Below are 25,687 nucleotides of genomic sequence, written 5' to 3' on the forward strand. Positions count from 1 at the left end.
CCATTTATCGGGAAATGACATATCCTCGGTAAGGATGAAGTCCGAAGTCCTCAATCGAACAAACTAGCCCATCCAGCCTCGGTCTCAATCCTCATATATACTAAAAAACGGGGCCCGGGTGGCAAGTTTGCTTAATCCCCTTCGATAAAGTCGGGGACTGTATGTGCGCATAAGATGATCGAGGGTGAAGGCACACCCCTCGATTTTGTTTACGAAAAAACAAAAAAGAATCACTATCCTCCAGAAAGAGGGGTGAATCTGACTAAGGGTCACTTCATACCTTTTGCAGAAGGCAATAATGATCGGATCTGAGGGACCCAACGTGAAGGGGTAAGTGTAAACACTTAAAAAACCCTCCACGTGGGTGGTAATTGATTCCTCAGGCGAAAGCACCACCATTTATTTATCGGCCCAGTTACAATCCTTTTTGACCTTGGAGAGGAGATCATCGGTGATTGTATGTATATATATATCGAGATCGGCTCATATCGACCCAATACCGAGTAAGTTTTTTCGATCTTGAAATCAGCACCGATAGGGCACCCTCCTAGAATGAACTCCTCAAGGAGTGGCTCCGCCGTAGTCCCATTGACGGCGGGCCGTGATGAGGGGATTTTTCTTTCTGTGGAACAGTCTTAGAAGTTTTCGCCATTTTAAAGTAAAGATGAAGAGAAGGAGAATGTTGCAAAAGGTTTAAAAAATTTGGGAACTAAAGTTGGAGAGTGAAGAGATTTTTTGAAGAACAAGAATAGATTTTGAGCATAAAGTTTGAATGAATGAAAGTTAGGATATTTATAATCTGCTAATGACGGTTCAAAATCCGTAGTGGCTGACCAACGGCTGACATGCATTTAAATGCCTTGGTAATTGAACCGACGGGACATTTCAGTAACCGTTTGTCACTTACGTCATGATCTATCGAAACGGGGTGTGAAAGTTCATATCGTTCTTCGTCATCTTTTCTCCAAAAAACGAGGGGACTATCTGTATACGGTCGAAACCAGGTTCGTCTATTGTGTGGCCAATCTAGACTAAAACATGACAGGTTAAAGATCGATCTCGAGTTATATCGAACCGAGGTACGAAGTTACTGCGTCGAGCTCGTGATCCCGGGATCGAACAAGATCGAGACCAAACAAGATCGAGGGAAATCTGCCGAGCCGAATAACAGTGGGCCGAGAAATCACGGCAGGAATCTCGGCACGTATCAAGGAGAGGTCGGTTAATTAGCAAATCATGAGATTTTTTTTTACCTTGTATAGAGTTGTATTAAGAGTAGGACATCCCTATTATATAGGGGGGGATCTGATCATTTGTAACACATATTAAAATACACAATGCAAAGTAATATACTGTTATTTTTAGTTTTCTCACCTTGTTATTTTGTTCTTACATCAGTAGAGGCATTTCTTGGTTTGAGGGTGATCGAACTCGAAGGCCAAGGCTGTCCAATTTGTGTGGTTTGCATTTATTCTCTTATCGCCAAATTTCAATATTAATCTGTCTTCTTAATTTGTACCAAGTTATATCACGTATCCTTAAAACCGCATATAAATTCAATTGTTATCCGTTTTTGAGGGTAAACAATAATGTATTTTCACACGTAGACACACTTCGAAGGAAGTCTTTTTGTAATGAATAATTCTCTTGTATATCATCGTTGATGAGAAGTTTTATTTTGTGTCTCATACAACTTACACTAGTTGTATGAAGCTCTTTTTTGTCTCACAAATTTGTGGACCCCAATCTTACACTTCTGGGTTCACAGAAATTTGGGTCCACAAAACTGTAAGACAAAAAAGTTGACTCATACAACTAGTCTATGAGACACAAATTAAAATTTTCCATCATTGATTTAGGTCAACAATTCTCTCTATGAAATATTTACAGAACTAGTTACAAATGAAGTACAGTATTAAACAGTCACATATCGGCTGGAAAAGTCACATATAATAAACAATTAAAAAAATGCAGAAGAAATCTCCAGATGGTACTACATCAAGTACTTTCGAGTAGGCCAAAAATTCATGCAGTAGACTTGTCGAATCATCTCTACAAACCACTAGCAAGAAACTCGAGATATAAATTCCATACATTATCATAGTTTGTTGAGATTCAAGCACATAATCTTGTGATCTCAAAACATTTTTATTTAATTTATGTTGACCATGAAATCAAACCTTGGCGAACTACTATATTCAATTTTGAATCAACGAGTTGTAATTAATACACGGCCGCACTAAATCCTGTAGTAAATAAACACATCAGGGTGCAATTTAACCAATAAATTAAGTGAAGAGGTTAAAATGGGAAAATAAAAATTTGTTGTTTTTTCTAGATGGGGTTGACTGTTGACAAATTGGGCCGACTTCACAGTCCAATAATTTGAAGCTGGGAGGCCCAATAGGGCTTTCTGTATTTCGGCGCGAAAACAAAACGTTCCCGCCATTTATCTCATCATCGTCTTCAACTTCATTTTCAGATCTCAAAGCGAGACAATTTCAGCTTACAGGGTAAAAAAAAATGTCGGAAGAGCAGCCAACAGTCGAAGGAAGGCGCTCGAGCAGGAAAACGAGCGGTGGTAAAAGGGCAGAGGCGCTCGAGCGGATCAAAGCTCTCAAAACCGGTGGTCGCCGGTCCACTGAAAACGGCGGTTTACAGGTCAAAATAGAAGAACCAATTTACGATGTAGTTGAGGACGACGAGTACAATGACATAGTTGCTAAGCGCCGTGAAGCGGCTCGGGGATTTATCGTTGATGATAACGGTTTGGGGTATGGAGATGAAGGCCAGGAAGAGGATTGGTCAGTTGCCGGCGTTTTATCTTCCGACGGATCGGACGGCGAGAATGAGAAGCCGAAGAATAAGAGGAAGGTATCGGAGAAGAAGCAGCAAATTACTAAAAAACCATCGGCAGCTCTTACAGCTGCTGCGGCATTGATGGGTAAGCAAAGAATTTCTAGTTTGTTTACCTCTTCAGTGTTTAAGAGAGACGATAAGGCGAGGAATTTGTCATGTGATAGCATCGTAGATGATGTCATAGCTGAATTCGCTCCTGATGAGGCTGATAGAGAGCGAAGGCGAAGGGTAAATTCTAATTCTAACTCATTGCAGGCTTCGAGGAGTTCAATTGTTAATTCCAACTCCTTGAATGTCAAAATTGAGAAGCCTGTAGTAGAAAATGTCGATTTCATGGTTAAGCAGGAAGTTAAGAGTGTTACTGTTCAAAATGATGAGACTATATCAGATTTAGCTAAAGATATTCGAGATAGTGAGGTTTTAGATGGTGACTTGGAGCGGGAGAAAGTAGTAGAATCAGGTGATTTGGTTAACGAAACTGTAGTAAATTGTGCTGAAGTGAAGTCGGAGCAGTTGGTGGAAGAGAAGGTGATTGCACTCAATGCGAAAATTAAAGAGGAAATGGATTCAGGCTTGAGTGCTACGGCTGGATGGCAGGCTGTAAGGAATGCCGGTAGTGGAGTTTCGAACTGCAATGATTCGGGGGCAAAACTTGTGGACACAGAAGAGAAAACAGATTTTGAGTTGGATTCTGATGGATCATTGCCTTTCTTCATACTTGATGCCCACGAGGAGCTGTATGGTGCAAATGCTGGCAATCTTTATCTCTTTGGGAAGGTACTTCCAAAACCTTTTGTTTATTTACTCTTTCTTTATACTGATTTAGATATGCTTGATTCTACATGAAGATTATACCTCTATACAGCCAACTGTTGCTTAGAGGACTTTATTCAGTATTGGGGCTGGGAAAGTTTGTGTATGATCAATCTGAAAGTGACAATTGAACAGTATAGCATATATTTTGATAGCTGACAGATGAAATCTGTTATTTGAGCTTAGGTGAAAGCTGGAGGTACATACCATAGCTGCTGTATCGTTGTGAAGAACATGCAACGATGTGTTTATGCGATTCCAGATGGTTCTGTATTTTGTACTGACACAATCTCAAATCTCTCTAGAGATGTAGAAGAGTCTCGAATCTCTCCCTCTGACTTCCGCAGTCAGTTGCACGTAATATCTTGAAATGCCTTCTCCTTTCATGTACTTGTATTTTTTCTACAGATTGCTCATTTGCTCACCCTTCCCCTCTCAAATTTGCCTCCAGGAGATGGCATCAGGATTGAAGGTTGAATGTAGAAATAAGCTACTAGAACATAACATCTCAAGTTTTAGCATGGCACCAGTGAAGGTTTGAAGCGTAATTACTTGCATATTGTGTTCTGTAAATTGTAACTGCAACTTGCAATATTCTTGTTTTCTTTTCTTTCTCTTCCTTTTTGTTATTCATTGCGTTCCTCTGCTACATTTGCAGAGAAATTATGCATTTGAACGATCTGATATACCTCGTGGGGAGAATTTTGTCCTTAAGATGAACTATCCATTCAAGGTACATTTGTCATTTCTGTATGTTTTATTAAGTGGTTAGAATATTAAATAACTTAGTCTAGCCAAAACATTATGGATTCTCTAATTCCAATTCAAACTATTTTCCAGATTTCCTGTGTTAAGTTACATTTTGGTGTCATGTCTTCGAGTTACCTGTTTTGAATTTTGTCATGCCATGCCTTCCAGGATCCACCACTTCCATCAGATCTCAAGGGAGAAAACTTTAGTGCTTTGCTTGGTACTCATTCCAGGTATGTTTCGGAGGACTTTTCAAGTTTACAAGCCATGCAGTCACCTTTTCTAACGCATATGATATCTGTCTTTATGAAGAGCTTCAATTGCAAAAAGTGACTACTTGTTATATCAATTCAACTGGGTGCTGCATTCTTTAGTACAAAGTATTAATTGAAAGAGTTTAAGACCAATACTATTTTTTGCATTTTGCCTTAATTTTTCTCTATGGAGTGTGGCGTGGCTCCAGCTGTGAATCCATCAGTTATACATAAAGACCTCACACCCTCTCTCTGTGGGCGTGCATCAATATTTGGATATTTCCTTGTTCACTTCTGCTTGCGTTGAATCTCTTGAGTCTATGTGATGTGATCCAACCAGCATTTATTATTTGCAGTGCAATGGAGCTGTTCCTGATCAAGAGGAAAATAAAAGGACCCTCATGGCTATCAATTTTGAAGTTCTCTGGTTGTCCTATTCCTCAACGTGTAAGGCCATCAAAGCAGCTTTAAATCCCCTAATTTGTCTTCAGGTGGTTCACCTTTTCTGAACTTCTTTTTGATCTGCACAGGTGAGCTGGTGTAAATTCGAGGTCATTGTAGATAGTCCAAAGGATATTCAAGTCTCCACGTCCTCTAAGAATGTCGCCGAGATTCCTCCAGTGGTTGTTACATCAATAAATCTGAAAACTATCATCAACGAGAAGCAAAACATAAATGAAATTGTCTCTGCATCTGTCATTTGCTGTCAGAATGCGAAGGTAAAGTCCATGAGGCTAATAACTTTTACCGATCACGGTCTGATCAAAGACATTTGCTTTTAGGATTTCAGAAGGCAAATTTTTCTTCTTTTTTGTAGTAAAAGGAATTATTGGATCTTCTGATGGTATTGAACTCATGCCACACATTTAAAAATGTAAATGGACCTCAACCATGTTTAGTACCTGAGTTGCCATCTGTAATTTGTTTAGTGCATCACGTCTGGAAATTTGGTCTCCACATAAACATGAGTTATGAAGTAATTATGGTAAATCAGTTTTGGTCTCTACATGAATATGAGTTATGAAGTAATTACGGTAAATCAGGTAGAGGGAAACAAGATTTAGGCTGCGGAGTATCTTTCAGCTCACATAGGATCTTTTTCTTAGGGGTAGTTAAATCCTTGCAGTTTACTGGGGATTTTTTTGGCTTGGTCAATCATGTATGACACACATGATGGTAAAATAGGGAGCCCTGCATCATTTACTTGTATGATGATCGAAGTGAAACTATACTTGTATCATAATCACATACATGAGTTGCATTCTGATGTATTAGGGCGTGCTGTCTTCTTTCACACCCAGATAATCAACTCACAACACACATGCACATATTCATGAGGTAATTTTGAATTGCACTTCTGAAATTAAAATCCCTGCTTGGTGATCAGTAAAATAAGAATGTTAGAGCGGGTACTGGGCCAAGGAAAAAAGACACTTTTAGTTTGCTTGATGTGGAAACTGCTTGACAAGAATTTCCTTAAGTTTCACTAAAGAGAGCATATGTTGATTTTGCAGATTGATGCCCCCATGTTAACATCTGAATGGACAAAGCCAGGGATGCTTTCTCATTTTACTGTTGTACGTAAGCTTGAGGGAGGCATATTTCCTATGGGATTTACAAAGGAAGCAGCAGAGAGAAATGCAAAAGCTGGATCAAATGTTATTAGTTCCGAGAGCAGGCAAGTTCATTGGATAATCATGTAATTGTCTATACCTTTATCTGTTTCTCCCTTGAGTTACTTAGGTGTTGTTTTCTCTCTTTGAATACCAGTGAAAGAGCATTATTGAACCGGTTGATGATCGAGTTGCATAAACTGGACAGTGACGTGCTTATTGGCCATAATATATCTGGCTTTGACTTGGATGTTCTTCTTCACAGAGTTCAGGTTTGTATATATTTAATTGGCTCCACCTTTCATAGTAGTAATTTCTCAAAAATTGTAGAAGACATGATTCAGCAAAATCTTCTGTTTCTATTTTGAATCTTAATAAATTACTCTCGCTGAGTTCAAGTCAGCATTGGTAGGTAGCTTTTCTTCCTACTTTTGCTCAAAGGTATTGAAATTTTCAGATTAATGCTTAGCTTTAAACGCTATGAATTTGCAGTATTCTTGGAATAAGAAATTAAAGGTTTTCAGTAGTTCTTGTTTCTGAGAATCAAACATATAGGATATGGATGCCTGCTTATTGTTGCTTGGCTGCTATATATTCTTTCATTATCTGCAGGCCTGCAAAGTCCCAAGCAGTATGTGGTCAAAAATAGGTCGCCTTAAGCGTTCTGTCATGCCAAAACTTACCAAGGGCAATACAATTTTTGGCTCGGGAGCAAGTCCAGGGATCATGTCTTGTATTGCTGGGCGTCTCCTATGTGATACCTATTTATCATCTCGTGATTTATTAAAAGAGGTAGAATTCCTATTTGTCAAGTTGTATTTGGGATAACTGCCTATAACTTTTTGACACACGTAACTTTTGGTTTAACTATATCCAATTTCAGGTTAGTTATTCATTGACACAACTCGCAAAAACTCAACTGAACAAGGATAGGAAGGAGATTTCTCCACATGATGTGCCTCGAATGTTTCAGGCTGCTGATTCACTTGTGGAACTTGTAGGTTCTGATTCTGGTTTATCAACTTTTCGAATCCTATTGCTCTCTTTTTTATTAGCATAGCGAGAGTTATCTGTTGTTTAGGTTTAGTATGGGATTTTCCATCAACAATAAGAGAAAGTATTAACCCATTGCATAACAGACCGACGTGCTGCATTGTGCCATTTATTGTCTTGCTGAACGGAGTTTAGAATCCATTGTACCACTCCATAACCAACGAAAATTACCGCTGATGGGCTTTTCAACAGCTAGAAACAAAATAGTGATGAAGTTCACTTGTAGAAGAAATATAACATAAGCACGCCTTTATGCAGTTTACATACCTGAATAAACTAGAAGTATGATCTTTTAGCTAACAGATTGTCATGAATCAGTTGCTTTGCAACTCTGGATTTTCTGATTCATTTCTAGTTAATCTTTAAGCCTGTGCCTTGTCTCGTCCTTCTGAAATGAAGTTGTTGACCTAATAATTTTCTCTAATACACGCACAAAACTGATATCCTAACGGGCATTTGTGATCTGTGCAGATTGAATGCGGAGAAACTGATGCATGGTTATCAATGGAACTCATGTTTCATTTAAGTGTACTTCCCCTAACTCGTCAGTTGACCAATATCAGTGGTAATCTTTGGGGGAAAACTCTACAGGTGAATTGTTAAAAAACCTACTTCATGTTCATGAGACCAACTTTGTGGATGTTATTGGGATATAGTCAACGTAATCTTTTTATTTCAGGGTGCTAGGGCCCAAAGAGTAGAGTACCTCTTGTTGCATGCATTCCATGCCAAGAAGTTCATAGTGCCAGACAAATTTTCCTCTCATGCAAGAGAAGCTAAAATTACAAAACGAAAGTTGAACCACGGTGATGAGGGAAAAGAAACTGTTCCTGTTGATGCTGATGATCCAAATATTGAAAGTGGGATTCCGGATGTCCAACATGGGAAAACAAAAAAGGGGCCTTCCTATTCAGGTGGATTAGTTTTGGAGCCAAAAAGAGGTTTATATGATAAGTACATTCTGCTACTGGACTTCAACAGTCTATACCCTTCCATTATTCAGGTTAGCTATTTTTAATACATTTTTCTCGTTCCCTCACTCATATTTCCCCCTCTTCCTTCTCCTCCCCTGCCCTTTTTTCTTTTGAAAGGGGGAGCATTACCTGAACTTTTGCTACAATGTGAGCTACTAGGTAGGTTGGAAGGTTCAATTTTTTTTTTATTGCCAAGTGATGTCAATTGCTCGAACAAACCCTTGTATCTGATATTGCAAGTTTTATACTTTAATTTCCTCTTTATTTCTTTTCCTCTACAGGAATACAATATTTGTTTTACAACAGTTGAAAGGTCTCTGGACGGATCAGTTCCTCGCTTACCGTCAAGTAAAAGGATGGGACTTCTACCAGAGGTAAGCACAGTCTATTGCATATTTGGTAACTCCCTGAGTAGAATTTGGAAGAAAGAGCAAATTTTCCAAATTGGCTTCTGAGAAATAATTAAACTAAACAGTTTTGCATCTCCTGATCTTTTATAATCATTAAGTGAATGCCTTGGATAATTCACCCCAAAAAAGTTAAGGGCTATTTGGTGCCTTAAGTTTTACTCTGAAGCACAATTTATCATACACGTACTCTGTGTATGCAAATTTTCGTGGTTTTATTCAAAATACTGTTTCAATATCCCATCGCACTTTGAGCTGGTCTTTCTTCGGTTAAATCAAGACTTCTTTTAAGTTTATGGTTACTTGCAGATAGAAGTAATTATACAGCTCCAGACAAAAATTGAAGGTGATACATACTCACGACTTTTTGCGGTGAATCTTGCAGTTGCTTAAGAATTTGGTTGAGAGGAGAAGAATGGTCAAGTCATGGTTAAAGACAGCATCTGGCCTCAAGGCCCAACAGTTTGACATACAGCAACAAGCTCTGAAGCTTACAGCAAACAGGTCTTAGCCTGTTTTTGTTATATACACACGCACATTGTATATACTTATGCTACTTGATGCATCATTATCATATTGTTGGAGATATTTTTCCTGAGGTGATAAAATTTTACTGCAGTATGTATGGGTGCCTAGGATTCTCCAATTCCAGATTCTATGCGAAGTCGTTAGCCGAGCTTATAACCTCACAAGTAGGAAGCTCACTTTTTGTAAACTGTTGTATGTTTTATTTAAGCAGATTATGACTGCATATCTGACATCTCTATTTTGTTTTGTAGGGAAGGGAAATCTTACAGAGTACTGTTGACCTAGTTCAGACTTCACTAAACCTGGAGGTTTTCTTCTTGTGCAATTTGCTGTATTTGCTTATGAAAATTGGTCCTTGAACCCATTGTTCTTTTATGAATTAGGTTATCTATGGTGACACAGATTCAATTATGATTTATAGTGGACTTGATGACATTGGAAAAGCCAAAGCAATAGCAGCCAAAGTCATTCAAGAGGTTAGTATTGGCTGTATACTTTCTTTCTTTTGGGATTAATTCTGTATGTCGGGTGACTTCTTAAAGAAAAATAAAGAAACTTGTACTTTCTACCTCATGTACTGTGGAAGCCTACTTCTTGTCTCACTACCCTATGATAGCACTTGCACTTTTTTTACCTTTCTTTTCTTTACGAGCAAAGCATTTTTCATTGCCTTATATTAGATATTTATTACCTAAGGATTTAAAATTGTATGTACTGATATATTTGTAAGGAGACTTTGTCTAGTTGCAGTCTCACCATAGGGATATAATGTAGTAGTAGTTATACTGACACTAGAACAATGAATTAATTTGTGTTCATAGGGAGATCGAATAAGCCTTTTGTGCTTTTATTCACAGTTGTTAGACTCATTATATCAAACAAATCAACATCGCAAGAAAAGGCATCCAACCAACTTGAAAGCAGAAATGGAATCTGCACATAATTTTACTGGCCAGAATGGCGTAAACTTAAACATTGTTCTAATTATTTTGTGCTCTACCGTGAAATGATACGATATGCAAAAATGCATACTCTCTTATATGTCTAAAAGATAGATTCTTGAAAATTGATCTGCTAGGTTTATTATCTTCTAAATCAACTAGAATTCATCATGTTAAAGTGCCTCCTCTTTTATAGGTTAACAAGAAATATAGGTGCTTAGAGATTGATCTTGATGGTCTGTACAAGAGAATGCTGCTTCTCAAGAAAAAGAAATATGCAGCTGTAAAAGTGCAGTTTAAGGACGGAAGACCCTATGAGGTAGCTACTGCATGCTACTTAAAGTTGAAATCCTTTTGAACTTCTTTCAAATAATTCCCTAACTACTCCATGTCACTGATTCTTTGGTGTAGGTCATTGAGAAAAAAGGTCTTGATATGGTGCGTCGTGACTGGAGTTTGCTGTCAAAGGAATTGGGAGATTTTTGCCTTAGCCAAATACTGTCCGGGGGGTACATTTTGTTGTGAACTTGTTTCTTTCTCCTATTCATATCCTCATACATGTGATTTGCTCAGTACCGAATGATTTACGTGTCTTTAATGGTTCCAGGTCCTGTGAAGATGTTGTTGAATCAATACATAATGCACTTATGAAGGTAACATTCTCAATGATATGGAAAATCATAAACCAGGAGCTGAATGGCTCCTCAAGTTTTCATAGTGAGCACAGTTTAGTTTATATTATAGGTTATACACTTTAGAATTGATACTATGTCCAAGAATGACTCTGAGCTTGTGGCTTCTCTTTAGGGAGTTCCTCCTTTATAAAGTAGGTTCCCCTCCCCTCTTTGCCTCAATCATTGAGCGGCTACTGCTTTCTACCATACATCCTCTGTGCATCTCAACTATTTTCTTGCTAGTGCATTGTTCCAAACTTTGATGTGCAGCCTGGAATCTTTATCTACAGCCAGTCTTCTTCATTCTAGTAGAGGGCAAATCCAGCTGCTACTGTTAGCACCTGGAGAGGCAATCAGCACAATTTAGTTTTATTTTTGTGAACTGGTCCTAATACCAACTTACTGTGATTATCCTTGAATTTCTCTGTTCTACTGCAGGTACAAGAGGATATGAGGAATGGGCAAATTGAACTGGAAAAATACGTGATCACCAAATCGTTAACTAAACCACCTGAAGCCTATCCTGATGCTAAAAGTCAACCTCATGTTGAAGTAAGTAGAAAAACTTCTTTGATCAATTCATGTTCAGACTAAGGAACTGTATCACACTAATCATCTCATCTTTTGCCTTTCTATGATTTGTCACCATTTAGCTTAATTTCAAATTAAGATTTAACATTATCATCCTCTACGTCTCCTGTAGGTAGCACTTAGGTTGAAGAAAAGTGGCTATGTCACTGGTTGCTCTGCTGGTGATACAGTACCATATGTCATCTGCTGTGAGCAGGTCTATTTCCTATTATTGGGTCAATGATTAAATCCTGCTTATTCTTTTCGCTTCTGTTGACTTAAAAATGCATTTCTTTCACACATTTGCAGGGGAATGGTTCAAGTACCTCTGTGGGGATTGCTCAGCGGGCAAGACATCCAGATGAACTGAAAAGAGACAATGGAAACTGGATAGTTGACATTGATTATTACCTTGCACAACAGGTCTTTGCAGTCTACTTATATTGATCTTCAATTTTACTGGGTTAATGTTGGTTTCTTATGCTGTGCATATTTCATGACTCCACCTAACTGTGAACCATTTCAATGTCACAGATACATCCTGTAATATCTCGTCTATGTGCATCAATTCAGGGTACTAGCCCGGCACGTCTGGCTGATTGCTTAGGACTAGATTCATCCAGGGTAGGCAACTTTTCAAAACTGACGTTAGTTCAACATGGCATAGTCTTGACAAATAGCTTACTGATTTGGCTTTTTTGGTCAGTTCCAAAATAAATCAAGTGAAGCCGTCAATGATGATCCCTCAAACTTGCTTTTGTGTGCAGCAGATGATGAAGAGAGGTATCAATTTCTTTCAGAGAAGTGTTCTAACAATTTGATAAACTCGATGCATGATCATGCATTTGTTTTTTGAGAGATACATCACAAATGCTTTTGGGGGATGTAAGCGGCATTTTTTTCTCAATCATCTATAGTGTTTCAGTAGTTATAATAAAATGAATTTTAGGCTTCATTTTAACTGAAAGGAAAAAAACAAGTTTAGTTTTCCTTTTATCTTTAGTACAGGTTGAAGATTTTTTCCATTCATTTACTTTAATTCATACTAGTTATTGCTTTATCGTATCAGTTTCCTTTCACACTTTTTTTCCTGCTTCACCTCTCTCCCCCCCAGAGTCTCACTAAGTTGAGTGTACATTTTAAAATGCTATCTTTGTGCTATATGAACATTCAAGAAAGAAACATAATTTTCTTCGGACAATCCTAAATGCAGATATCGGGGTTGTGAGCCTTTGACTTTGACATGCCCCAGCTGCTCCGGCTCTTTTGAGTGCACACCTATATTTAGTTCTATATGTTCATCAATTAGTCAAAAGCCAGCAGACCTGCAAGTAGGAAGAGCTCCCAGCAAGTTCTGGGAAAGATTTAGCTGTCCCAAATGCCCAGAGGAGAGTGAGGGGAATATATCACCGGCGTTGATAGCAAACCAGGTACTGTCTTGAGTTTCAACTGTTCCGTACTGTCCAAAATGTTTTAAACATATAATCATGGAAAAGTGCCTTAGTGCCTTCTATTTTTCTTCCCAACTGATATGATTTCTTTCTCGCCATGAGTATAGATGGCAATGAAGTACTAAGACGATCTCATCTCTAGATTCTCTGATTCAAAACGTTTACTTCTGTGGTTCTCTCTTGGTTTCATGTTAACCTTCCCCTGATTCCTTACTTGGTATCAGTCTCATTTTCTTGCATTATCTACCTTTCATTTCCATGATTTCCTCTCTTCTTTTGGCAATCGTCATTTTTTTAAAATTATATCAATGCGTTGAAAAATGTCACTTGAAGGATATTTTTTGCTTCGCTTTATTTGCTTGTTCTTTTGACTGAAAAAGAAAAGAAATTCTATGTTGGTTTACATATATACGCTATATAATTAGTGACAGGCCGATTGATACATCTATGCTGTAGACTGATGTTGTAACGCCATCCTTGACAGGTTAAAAGGCAAGTAGAAGGCTTTATCTCAACATACTATGAAGGAGTGATGATGGTATGTGCTTTTATATTTTACACCTATTGCTCTGATGAGCTTGCTTAGACAGCAACAATCTAATTAGACAATTTTATTCTTTTCAGTGCGATGACGAAACTTGCAACTACACAACTCGTAGCCTGAACCTCCGAGTAATTGGGGAATCTGAGAGGGGAACTGTTTGTCCAAATTATCCCCGTTGTAACGGGCATTTACTAAGACAGGTTTACTTTCTGATATATAGCTTGATTCCTCTGTTTAGTTAACCTGCAGTAATTTTTTTAGCTGGTTCTGATAAACTTTTGCACGTTGCACCATGGCAGTATACGGAAGCAGATCTTTACAGACAGCTTGCTTATTTCTGCTACATCTTAGACACTGTTCGCTGCATAGATAAGGTTGTCTCTAGTCTGTGAATTCGTCAAAATGGTATTTCGTTTTTTGTTTTTTCCCCTGGCGAATAAGTTGCTAATCTCGAAATGGTCTTTTGAGTGGCAGGTAGAGAGTAACATGAGAATACAAGTAGAAAAGGAGCTTGCTAGGATACGCCCCGTGGTTGAAGCAGCAGCATCAACCGTACAGAAGTTCCGGGATAGATGTGCCTACGGGTGGGTTCAGCTTAAGGATTTGACTGTCTCATTCTAGCAAGCCTAATACTACCAATATTGTGATGTCTCGTGTAAATAATAAGAAAAATGTCTAGCTGGCATCGGAACAAGCAAACCAACTAGCGGAGTAATGAAATTCCATAAGTATTTTTCATTAACTAAACTGAAACTCTCTGCAGTCACTGAATTAGCCACACTTACCTTAATCATAACAATATTCTGTGCCCATAGATTGTTTTATCCCCTCATCTTTGAGAAAGGATTTCATTGAAGTAACAAGCTAGCAGTAGAAAGAAGCAAGCGGAAGAAAAACAACCGCACTTTTATTGACTTTTACAAATTTGAAAAAGGCTTATACATTTCACTCGTAACAGCATCAGAAAAAAAGAAGAAAAGTACTTTGCTTTGGTTGGTTTCTTTATGAAAATTTTAGACTACATGAGGAAAAAGATACACATTGCGGAAAGTCTAGAAGGACTCTTTTCAACCAACGGATGTTCCAGTTTAAGTCCTCAAACTGTTCATTTATGGTCACTGCAACTCGCCCACAGGTGCTTCATTGAGCCAGAGGAAATGGATGAAATCGTATAACTTTGCACTTACACTGACCTGCTCAACAAATATGCAATCAAAACCAGCAAAATGAAAAACAATGCTTCAGTCAAAAATTCATTAAATCTGATGAATCTGTGGAAGTCCCTCATTTGCTTCTTACCTTATATGGTGTTGGGTTCAGCCTTCTCATGTGATCTGGTCGCATTTTATCCAGTTGTTCAATACATCTTTCCCTGATCTCCTTCAACGGAGGAAGGTCTTCTCTTGTTTTATCTTCAGAAATGACAAACCAATATCCGTTAGTCAACATTGTGTATGAACTGTAGGAGCATGGTAATCATCAAAGCCTCCTTAAAAGTAAATGGTTGAAGCTAAAACCAACGTGATTAAACAGGATATGTCGTAAGAAGTATGTTCTACCAGTTCTAAGCAGAAGTAGTCAATTTTCCATGTCTTGCTGGAACTTAATAATGTCGCCAACATAGGCTTCCAACACATATTTTGGAATTTACGGTAAAGTATGGTCATGCTTTTGCAGAAAATAAATAATTTAAACCAAAAAGTTAATACATTTGGAGAGATAACAACTCCTACCTGAATTTCCAGGCCAAAAGCACTTTAAAAGCTCCTCAACATGCTGGGGCACCACATATGCCCTTTTAGATTCACTAAATGGGTGGCGGCACAAAATTCGTTCACCTACCTGTCAAATTGCAGGAAAAAAAATTTGTCCATTATCTTTCTTTTGTACCCACAAACTAATTTCTAAATAAATATTGATAAAGGAAGAAATATCAGGAAGAACTATTAGGAGCTTAACAAGGGAAGCCTCATAAATCACCTTAGGCTGTGGCTCATTTTCGCCAGTCATTATGTCTACAAGGGCGTATCCTTCCTTCCCATACAATCTATAACACCGCTTTTTGCATGGAATAGAGACCTAGAAACAAAAAAGTTATGAACTTCTGCACTGAATCTAAATGCCAAATGAATATCCATAGCTTCAGCAGACCTTTGACACATCTTCAGAAAGTTTGATTCTAGGCTGATTGTTTATTTCAACTAACTTGAAAACAACACCAAGAGCAGCTTGAGCATAACAGGTAACCAGATGAGTTCCAATACCAAATGCATCCACCTCATGACCCTGTTTAGAAAATAAGTTAGTTGATGCAGCTTTTCTGAGGGAGAAAAACGTAAGTCAACAGGTATGAGAACCAACATTCAAGCTATAAACTCAAATTAATTTGAGGGTTCTCTAGTGAATAGACATCAAGTTAGGTAGAGTACTCACTGCTCACGCTTCCATAATCTAATGTAGGCAGATTTGGTCTTTCAACAATTCCATTAACCAGGAGTAAGTGGAGATGTGATTTTATCTACCGCTAACGAGGTTATTGATTTATTTCTACAAGAATTGTTTGTGTCCACAAAATCATGAGGGGGCTAATTTAAGCCAACTTCAACATTCAAGTTAGAGGATATTTCCTATTCATACTTCATTCACAGCTGATAGAAATATATGCGTTGAAATACATTTACTAGCACTTCGAGGGTATGTATACCCTTAATCCAAATAATGGCACCAGATTAACAACAAAGTGAAGCATAAAAAGACAGGGAGGTGTCCACTAGACTACAAATCATTCAGAGACTAGACCGTAAAAAACAGAATAACATAGCACAAGTAGTAATCCTCATGATCTTACTTGTTTATTTAGTGCATCCAGAGTTTCCTCATTAAGGTCATTGCTAGCTGTGATGTTCATCTTTCCAAAACCAGGCAATCCAAATTCTTTCTCAATAGCACGAAAGAATTTCCTAGCTTCACATGACTGATAAGCAAGATCACCAGAGTCTAGTCTAATGCCCACAGATTTATACCTGCATCATAGTACGAAAATGCTAAAAAGCCTGAAAACAAAATATAGAAGACATGGGTGCAAAAGAGCAAACAAATACACTAGAAAATTACCAACAGAAGGTAGAAACAGACAAGTTTAAACAAAGTAACATTTCAGGCTTAAAGAAATACATTGCTCAAAAAATAAATCTATTGATTAGAAGCAAGGGAGATATGTCGAGCTCTGATTCAAAAAATTGTAAAGCTCTGGAGAAATTATGAAATAGAACAGTCTGCACTACCAGTTGTAAATAAGTAAATAGCTTTCATTAATAGCACATGAATATGGTTTGAGAAAAAATATATGTACAAGTGATTGTCTGGTTCATAGCGGGAGCTTAGTGCGCCGAGCTGTCCTTTTTTTTTTTGATTGTGTGGTTCATCAAATTAAGAGGTCCACATATATAAACCTTTTTAAATATGGACAATACCTCCCCTCTCGTAGAAACCCCTTCTACCCAGGAATCAATGATGGCCCATTCCTAGTTCGTTTCTTGGTAACTTGAACTCCAATCTCAAGGTTGAAAGTGGAGGGTCCTTTTGACTAGGTTATCCTCTCTTTCAGGTTACATATATACACAACATAAATACATATCATCTTGAAAGTACGAAGAGGAAAGGCACATGTTTCTCAACCTAAGATGAAGTGCTCCCGGGCAAAAGGCCATAATACCTCTAATAACCCTGGCCAAGGTTGCCTGTTTGTGCTTTGTTCTTTTTGCTTTATAAGAAGATATTGGGGGGGGGGGGGGGGGGTTCACATTTTCTATTTCAAAATCCAGTGTTTTCTTTTCTTTCTAGGCTAGTTATTCTTTCACGTTCATTAGTATAATAGCACAAGCTTAAATATATAAGATAACAAAATAACAAAATTAGAAATTCTGGTTGGCATATCCTTTTATAATCCATGAGAATATTATGACTCTACACCATCCAACAAATTAAGCATCATACAAGAAGCAGAGACATGCAGAAAAGAAAGGCCTGTTTACAATCTAAATAGAATCATGCAAAGAGCTTACCCCAAATCATTAAGTGCAAGAGCAACTGCACAAAAATTTGGTATACCACTTCTCATTACCTGTTAAAGTACATGCAAACGTCATCAAAGATCAAGACCAACCAAAAAGTTCGCTCACGGTCGAAGAACATTGTAATCAAATAACAAAAACATAGCCAGATACTTTAATATCATGAGAAAGGTAGTGTATTTCAGGATAGATTTTGCTGTCTATGATACTAACTGAAATTAATGCAATTGTTGACTATGGTTTTTTGCTCTACCAGCTACACGTGCATAGTTCTAGATGGCAACGCAAAATATCTCAGAATCAGAGGAACAGCCAAGGAACTGCATAAGCCGACAAGTTGTACTTACATCATAAGTGTCTACAAGTGCCAAAAAGCTTCCAGGAAATGCGAGTGCATATGAGGTGAAAGCTGCTAACTCACTTTGGTTTGTCTCACTGAAAATTCCACCTAATAAGTGTGACCACTGAAAAGATCAAAGAGTCATCACATCAATGATATCCATGCTCAAAATGGAAGAGAAGCAGATTCCAGAGTAATGCCCTGTACTGATAGAGAACCAGTTGTTTTATAAAAAAAACAGAAATACTCTAATGATGTAGATTTTTGAAATCTGTACAAGAATTAAGGAAGGCCTACATGAGATTCATGGTAGTTATATTTTCCAGCATCACTGTCAGAGTACTAAGAGAAAACTCACAATTAATGAAATTATTTCACCATAATCAACCATAAAAAACATATAGATTTTATTGTGTAATGGCATGCAACCTCTAAGTAGCATTATCTATTCGTTTTGGGGTGGAAGGGATGGTCATGGGGCATTATAACTCTGAGCACACATATCACCTGAAAGGACACAGTTTGTCTCAGTGGAATCAAACCCTAGGGAGCACGCTTTAGGCACATATTCACGAAACTGGCTATGAATTCAGCTATCTCTAGGGGTTAAGCAGAATTAGACGTAAGAATATAGAAGTCTTACTACCTTTTGGCAATTAAATGGTACATAGGGAACATAGAGTCCATCAGGTTTTCTACATTAGGCCTACTTTGTTGAAGACTGACAAGTATTAACAGTCTGACATCAATTGAATTGGATCAAACTCCATCCCTCTTGATGGTTTGAATTTTGAGCAAGTGTTGTAGGGAAGATTAGGAGCGTTGATAGTGATGGAAGGGTGAAAATTGAAGCCAAAGCTAAATGATACTTTGAAATGAACGAGGTAATAACAATTTTTTTGATGAATGAAAGACGTAACAACAAAATAGAGAACCAATTTGATTTATCATAAAGAAATACATGAAATGGTCAAAATCCAAGATAGACCAAATGGAGAACTTTTACTGATCGAATTAAAAAAAGACCAAAAGGAAAACTTCTATTAAATTTTGATGATCCAACTGGTACATCAAAAGAATGAGATAAACAGCTGAATTTAAGTTAGGCAATACCTTTAATTTATTAAGCCATGTCTGCACCAGACTAACGAAATCTTCACAAACACTAGAACCATCACGATGTTGAAGTGATTTCTCTATGATCTCATCCGGGCTCTGCATTATAAGGATTAAGTTAGATAACAGATGACTTCAAGCAAGTAGAAGATGTTGAGTGCACAATCCAGAGCAAAATAAGTTCTAGGCATAAAGAAGCAACACAACAAAACAATTTATAGGAACAAAACTTGAAATTAGCATCCACGAAGAAAACATGACTTGATGAGCTTACAAATTACAGCTCACTCATCTACTAAGAGGGTTCTGGCTGAAGGCTGGAAGAAAAATTATTATTTTTGTGTTTTTTTTATAAGACAGGATGAAAAATCATTTGATCGTATGCATACCAATAATTAGCTCTAAGCGGCAGTTCAATGCACATAACTGAGTATGAGCTCGTAATCGAGCTATGAGTAATTATTAATTTTTGTAAAGCAAATGATATTACTAATAATGGGAGAACTCCTGTGTACAAGAGATATATGAAAAGGTAGAGAATCTACCTCAAAACACGATTCTCTACAATAGACACCCAATCATCTACACAAGTACGGACCTCATGGGTGCACCAAAAAGCAATCAAAGACGAGACTATTCCTCAAATGTGCAAACTTAGTTCAGTCCCCTCGAGCTATGTGTAATTATGCATCGACTAATATAGTCAACTGATGCCACTCGATGACATCGAAGAAGAAAAGAAACTACAACTGTCACTACCAATTGAGTATACAAGCATTTATGTACTCTATCAATACATATGGGGCCATAAGAAGAAAAAAGAACACTTGCATTCCACTCCAACAGCGAACAATTCTATTGGAGAGTTTAAGTAATTTGTTTAACAACCAAAATCATCTTTACAGTATCTAATTCACAATATTGTCATCAGATATGTGTAACAGATGAAATGATTAGGTCCTCATCGAAATTGGCCAGAAAGCAAATAGATGTGGCTCGGTGGCTTCAAAACAACTGTAATAGACAAACGGTAATAATATAGATTGGTAACTGAAGACTAACTAACATTTGCTGAAAGGACTAAAATGGAGATTGAACGGAGCACTTCACTAGCCTAAGACATGTTTCTTGCTATGCTCTGACTAAAGACCAGGTTTTTAAGTAATTATCATCTTGAATAGAGGCCAGACAAACTGTCAGAGCACTTTGACAGTACAGGTCTCACTTAGTTCAAGGGTAGGCAAAGTTGTTCTGAAGGTTGCACCTACCAGAAATGAGCTAACAAAGGCATGGGAATGGGTGCCACGGAGTGGGATTCCAAACAGCTTTCCAGCTGCCACATTGCTGTCAAAACACAAAAAGACAGTGATCCTCCTGAATTGTTATGATTAAAAGAAATAGATCAGAAGGAAATGAAGCAGCTGTATTTCCGTATCAATAAAATGACAATTGACAAACATAACCAGAAAAAAAAAAAGAAATTTTCAAATGCAGACATGCACCACAGTTGTTTATAAAGTGAAATGCATCCAAGTTAAGGATCAAATTCGTCCTTGAACAATTGATTTTCTAGTTCTATCACCGGAAAAAGCAAAAGCAATAATGTTAAAAGTTTATCTGACGTGCGCACCGACATGCAAATGTGCAATTTAATAATCTTTGTTGATGCTAAAACACGCATATCAAGCAGGAGCAAAATATGTTGCATATATAAGTAATATGCAAAACAAAATATTGCTATAAATATTAGAAAATGACACCACTTGTCAACAAATGTTGAAGGCTGGTGAAGTGCCATAATTTTCTCAGAGAGGTCAAGGGATTGAATCTCACTATGTTAGCATTTGTTTCAAAATATTTGAGCCTTGCTATGGTTAAACATACACGCTGTTAGACCTCCGCCACTTTGAGCTTGACTTGACAACGAGAGTGTTGTCATGAGGCAGTGATGCCAAGGCAAGGCAAAAACGAAGTGGCAAAGGATGGCTAAAGTGCAACGGAAGGCAGTGCGCGGGACAGACTTGTCATGGCATTGGGGCGCGGCAAAGGACCATGTTCGTGGGCAATGGCATAGGCAAAATGTAGCTACAATGCAGCTGGATAAAATGGCATTGGCGCCTGATTCAAGCCAAGGCACGAAAATGGGCAGCAAGCTTCAGATTGACCAAGTCAAGAGCGGTTACGGCACATGCTGTGCACATGGGCAGCAGTTGCACTTTGCTAAAATGCTGGCAGGAGTGTTAGCACGTTTTTTGGGGCCATGATCCCATTATTATTAGCCATGATTTACATGATCCTAGTAGTTGGGGGTTGTCAACTACATTAGGCTAAAATAGTGGGCTGAGTGGGACAAGTGTCTAAGCCTAAGTGCGACAAGTGTAAGGGCAAAGAGGGCTGTCTCGTATTGTTATAAATGGGCAGCATCCTTATGCTTTTGAAAGAGGAGAAAAACGTGTAAGAGTACACATTGAGTTAGGAAAGAGTCCTAAGTCTGGTTTTCAAGAGTGAAAACGTCTAAGGCTAAGAGTAGTCTTGTGAGTCTGGTTTTCAAGAGTGAAAACGTCTAAGGCTAAGAGTAGTCTTGTGAGGGTCAAGAGTGATCTTCTTTTGTACACGACTGTACTTTGAGTTGAGTTTCTTTGTATGCTCGAGTTAAATACAAAGTTGGGAAACAAATTTCCTGTATATTGTGCCTTGTGTTCATCTTTATTTTCTGTTGCCTTATCATATTTCATTCCCTAAAATCAGTCTAAACTTACTACGTTGAAAAGCTGCCTAAAATATTCTAAGTCCAAAGTTACTGTAATTTTGGCTAAGTGTTGGAGTAGGCTGAAATCAAGTGTGAGACTTGGCTGCCGCGCAGGCTGTTTTTGTGTGACATAAAACACCCCTGTGACACACGGCACCAGGGATTGAACTGCCGACTTCTAACCTAAAAGGAGTAACTAAACCAACTGAGTTGCAATCTATTTCGTTATCACTACTGACAAGAAATAATGTAGCAGTTCGACATTAATCAACCGAACTTAAAACCCTAACTTTGAAAATATTAATCGTTAAACTAGCCGCTTGCTGCTTTCTGCCTGCCCTTCCCAAAGGTAAGTTTTCATAATATTTTTTTCTTTCTTGTTTTTTTTTTTTTAAATATGATGTTATAGTGATTTATTCATTTGTTTAATTCTTCAAATGTAGACACCGCTTATGAAAAATCCTGCATACGCCGTTAATATCAAGACCCTACTCTTTTTTCACTTGTGCAATCTTGCTGTTGAATAAGAATCAAACAACATGTGATTCACAATTGCAGTGATCCTTTCTAATATGTCCTGCTTTGTTTTGGGAAGAAGACTACAGGATGTTCTTTTACGTGTTGAAAGAAATTGAATCTAAAGGAACTTGCTTTTCAAAAAGAAAGAAGTTAGTGGACTCAAGAGTTTTTCAAATTTTTAACTAGCTCATGAATCTCTAAATTTTATAATAATAAACATACAACGAATTTAGAAATCCACATCGCATTTAATAAGACAAACAGATAATGCCACTATTTCATGGAAACAGAGTGAGAAACACACGGAATCACCTTGTCGCGTCAAATCCACCCATGTAGCAATATTTAGATGCTGATATACCACCATCAGGACCCTGCTCATGAAGGTACAAATGGTCTGTTCACAGTTTGTAAGTCATATAGACCTTCCTATCTAAAAATATCACAAGGAAAGATAAACAACCTGTGCTCTCCGAAGCCCAAATTCAAGCAGTATCTTGGACCTTCCAGCTACGAAACGGTGTCTTGCAGCATTAGTAGTAACTAGTGATGCATAGTTTATGAGGTTTACAAATGGAGTTTCCAACAGTTGAACCACCTTTGAGACATAAGTAATCATCAAGCATATTAAAAATGAACATAAAACTGAGAAGATGCAATAGCATCCTTGTTGAGAAGCTTAAAAAACCAGTGCTAATAAAGGATAGTGTTAATGGAACTCACAGCAATTGGCCCTTCAATCCTCATCAGCGGTACCTTCGGAAAGACTACTGATCCTTCAGTAACAGCATATATCTCAATATCTGAACAGTCAAGTTCCCTCAGGTACTCAAAGAAGCCATCCTACATAATCCATTTAAATATGCTTATGATCGAGCACTGACATTAAGATATATATATATATATTAACCCTAAAAGGAAAAAAGGATACAAGCATATTTATGTCACTAGTCAAAAATAACTTTTACACACATAAAGCTGCTTATTTACTTTGTCAATAATGAATCTACCTCACACGTTGGGGGCAATGATGACCTGATAAAAGCTATCTCATCCTCAGTAAATTTGAAATTAGCAATAAACTTAATGCACTCTTCTAAACCAGCAAATATGGTATATTCACCACCAAATGGATTCCTCCGAAAATACAAATCGAACCTGAAAATATTAACCAAATACATAAATAATCGGCGTAATCCGCCAGCTCAGCAAACAAAATGCTTTGCCACACGGCTAAAATGTTACTAGAAATTGTTGATTAATAACAATAGCGACCAGAAATAATTACATAAAAGAAATAAATTTAGCGAAACATAGAGAGAAAATGAATACTTACACGGCTCGTTCATTGTGTTTCCCAGCTTTCCAATAAGCATAGGCCATAGTAAACTGATAGAGATCTGTTAAAATAGGAGTGACCATAGGATTGGTGGGTCCGTCAATATTATTGGCACACTGATCAGCCCGGCCATTAGCTATAGTTTCAGCCATAACTATTTTCAATCGCTAGGGTTAGCGCAGTGGTTAATTCGCAAAAAGAAACAGTTTTATAGAGAGAGAAAGGTAAAGGAAGCGAGAGGATTCGTTGAGACCGTTACAAATTAAGTTGCGAAAAACGAAGAATATATAAAGAGGACTGGAGAGCGCCAAAGACTGATCGGACTTTGAGATTCTTCTTGCTTTTTGCTTGCCTTTAACTTTAAGAGAATATTGAAATGCTTCGCTTGCTGTATGGGTTGGGTTACTTGGACTCGGGAAGTCCTAACAACTAGTTTATTTTATTTTTTATAATTGATTTATTTATCCATTTGAAAAACTTTTATAGTTTCCATTTTTCATTGTTTTTCTTTGGCGGCTTGTTCTCTTGTTGCAATGTCATAGTAGAAGAATCTAGTTAGCGAAAAGGGAAGTTACTTTTTCTGAAAAATGTATACCAGTAACTGGTTTTTTTTTCTTCCATTTTTTATCACATAAAAGAATAGAGGACTAGTGGGTATAATTCTTCCAATTGTACAAACTTAATGGATATATGTTGATCAACACCATTACTTTTTCCCTTTCTTTTCATCTCTTGTCTGTTCTTTGGTTAGTGTCAACATGGAGCCAACAAGGGTTTATCCGTCCATAAATTATAATACACAAATGAAATTAAACAAGTCTGCAAACACATTCTAAGTAGATGAAAGAAAATTAAAATGGTTAATGCGTTCCCTACTTTTTTCTTCAGATAGTGTGTGTGCATTTAAACTTTTTTTGTTTTTTTTTTCCGGCGATTTTTTTTCTAGAAAGAACTTCTCAGAGTCAACAATCAAAGTCAAAGAAACAACAGAGGGAATAGATGAGCATCATTACCCTTGCTGAATGTACCACTCAACCCTCACAGCTATAAAGTCGCTGCCACTGTTTCTCTGCACACACGCAACAGTGCAAACAGTGCATCAATCACTTTATGGGGAATGTCCTTGTACCAAACATGCTTGCATCATTTAAGTAATGTCACTTATGTAATATTTATATGAAGCAAAGGAAAAACATCACACTTGCACATCCTAGAATTCATCAAGCATTCTATCAAGTGTGTGTTGATCTCGCAAGTGACTTCCAAGGGCATCAAGAACAAATAACAACATAACGAATGACTAGTTTCCTGCATCGAGTCGTTATATGTCCTTAGTTGTGCTGCACCCTTGTTAAAGTATTTCATTTGTAATTTGTTACGACCGGCCAGTCGTCTCATGAGTTACCGCTTCATTTCCCCTATTTCTGCTTCTTTATATTTCGTTATCCATGTTTTGTGGTATCGGGTTGGTCGTATCGAATTCGGAAAGGATTTGACAATGTTTGAGACACTTAGTCTCTTTAGAGTGAGTTTAAGTTGGAAAAGTCAACCGGATGTTGACTTATGTGTTAGAGGGCTCGGATGTGAGTTCCGATGGTTTGGTTAGCTTCGGGAGGTGATTTATGACTTAGGAGCGTGATCAGAATGAGTTTTGGAGGTTCGGAGTAGATTTAGACTTGAATTGGCGAAGATATTTTGACGATTTTCGGTTGGTAGGTGAGATTTTAATATAGGGGTCGGAATGGAATTCTGAGAGTTGCAGTAGCTTCGTTAGGTCATTTGGGATGTGTGTGCAAATTTTCAGGTCATTCGGACGTGGTTTGATTGGATTCTTGATCAAAAGCGGAATTCGGAAGATTTTAGAAAGTTTGGCTTGAATCCGATGTGTTTTGGGTAATTTGATGTTGTTTGAGGTGTTTTGATGATTGGAACAAGTTTGAATAAGGTTTTAGAATATGTTGGTGGGCCTCGGGTGAGTTTCGAGGGGTTGAACGGATCATTTTGGAGTTAAGAAAATTGCAGAAGTTGCAGGTTTTTACTCTTCGCGTTCGCGAGCGGACCCTCGCGTCGCGAAGAGTCAGTGGAATGTTGGCCTTTGCATTCGCGAGAAGGGCTTCACG

The 25,687-nt window shown here is 37.7% G+C and overlaps 2 protein-coding genes across 3 annotated transcripts; one reads left to right on the forward strand and one right to left on the reverse strand.

The window, feature by feature from the left end:
• The first annotated feature begins 2,440 nt into the window (after nucleotides 1–2,440).
• On the forward strand, nucleotides 2,441–14,230 carry LOC107796644 (DNA polymerase alpha catalytic subunit-like). Its single transcript, XM_016619437.2, has 31 exons — nucleotides 2,441–3,636; nucleotides 3,859–4,029; nucleotides 4,124–4,207; nucleotides 4,331–4,405; nucleotides 4,591–4,655; nucleotides 5,033–5,123; nucleotides 5,207–5,395; nucleotides 6,191–6,354; nucleotides 6,447–6,561; nucleotides 6,902–7,081; nucleotides 7,173–7,286; nucleotides 7,814–7,933; nucleotides 8,022–8,345; nucleotides 8,598–8,690; nucleotides 9,109–9,227; nucleotides 9,343–9,415; nucleotides 9,503–9,559; nucleotides 9,635–9,727; nucleotides 10,389–10,511; nucleotides 10,604–10,701; nucleotides 10,800–10,845; nucleotides 11,305–11,418; nucleotides 11,570–11,653; nucleotides 11,746–11,859; nucleotides 11,971–12,060; nucleotides 12,143–12,219; nucleotides 12,650–12,866; nucleotides 13,372–13,425; nucleotides 13,512–13,631; nucleotides 13,731–13,805; nucleotides 13,906–14,230. The coding sequence occupies exons 1-31, from the start codon at nucleotides 2,524–2,526 to the stop codon at nucleotides 14,050–14,052; spliced, it is 4,599 nt and encodes a 1,532-aa protein (XP_016474923.1). The 5' UTR covers nucleotides 2,441–2,523; the 3' UTR covers nucleotides 14,053–14,230.
• Nucleotides 14,231–14,302: 72 nt separating this feature from the next.
• Nucleotides 14,303–24,250, reverse strand: LOC107796652 (nicotinate phosphoribosyltransferase 2). 2 transcript variants are annotated; one of them, XM_075249740.1, is made up of 15 exons: nucleotides 23,565–24,250; nucleotides 23,239–23,386; nucleotides 22,952–23,071; nucleotides 22,692–22,826; nucleotides 22,541–22,602; nucleotides 20,229–20,304; nucleotides 18,958–19,059; nucleotides 17,852–17,968; nucleotides 17,496–17,554; nucleotides 16,280–16,454; nucleotides 15,583–15,717; nucleotides 15,412–15,510; nucleotides 15,165–15,273; nucleotides 14,731–14,843; nucleotides 14,303–14,624 (listed from the first exon to the last, which is right to left on the reverse strand). In XM_075249740.1, the coding sequence occupies exons 1-15, from the start codon at nucleotides 23,717–23,719 to the stop codon at nucleotides 14,547–14,549; spliced, it is 1,683 nt and encodes a 560-aa protein (XP_075105841.1). In that variant the 5' UTR covers nucleotides 23,720–24,250; the 3' UTR covers nucleotides 14,303–14,546. The 2 variants fall into 2 exon arrangements, with proteins under 2 accessions (XP_075105841.1, XP_075105840.1); XM_075249739.1 differs by having other exon boundaries at nucleotides 20,229–20,334; nucleotides 23,565–24,124.
• Nucleotides 24,251–25,687: the final 1,437 nt, after the last annotated feature.

This window comes from Nicotiana tabacum, chromosome 3 (genome assembly GCF_000715075.1).
Source record: "Nicotiana tabacum cultivar K326 chromosome 3, ASM71507v2, whole genome shotgun sequence".
NCBI classification, from domain to species: domain Eukaryota; kingdom Viridiplantae; phylum Streptophyta; class Magnoliopsida; order Solanales; family Solanaceae; genus Nicotiana; species Nicotiana tabacum.

What these genes read in the sequence shown, in the direction of transcription:
- LOC107796644 (XM_016619437.2), top strand. Translation starts at nt 2,524, where the DNA reads ATGTCGGAAGAGCAGCCAACAGTCGAAGGAAGGCGCTCGAGCAGGAAA. An exon ending in AGACTTCACTAAACCTGGAG is followed by an intron (nt 9,560 to 9,634) that starts GTTTTCTTCTTG and finishes TTTATGAATTAG; the next exon opens with GTTATCTATGGTGACACAGA. An exon ending in ATGTCATCTGCTGTGAGCAG is followed by an intron (nt 11,654 to 11,745) that starts GTCTATTTCCTA and finishes ACACATTTGCAG; the next exon opens with GGGAATGGTTCAAGTACCTC.
- LOC107796652 (XM_075249739.1), bottom strand. Translation starts at nt 23,719, where the DNA reads ATGGCTGAAACTATAGCTAATGGCCGGGCTGATCAGTGTGCCAATAAT. An exon ending in TGGATGCACTAAATAAACAA is followed by an intron (nt 15,718 to 16,279) that starts GTAAGATCATGA and finishes TTTTCTAAACAG; the next exon opens with GGTCATGAGGTGGATGCATT. An exon ending in TTTCTGAAGATGTGTCAAAG is followed by an intron (nt 15,511 to 15,582) that starts GTCTGCTGAAGC and finishes TTTTGTTTCTAG; the next exon opens with GTCTCTATTCCATGCAAAAA.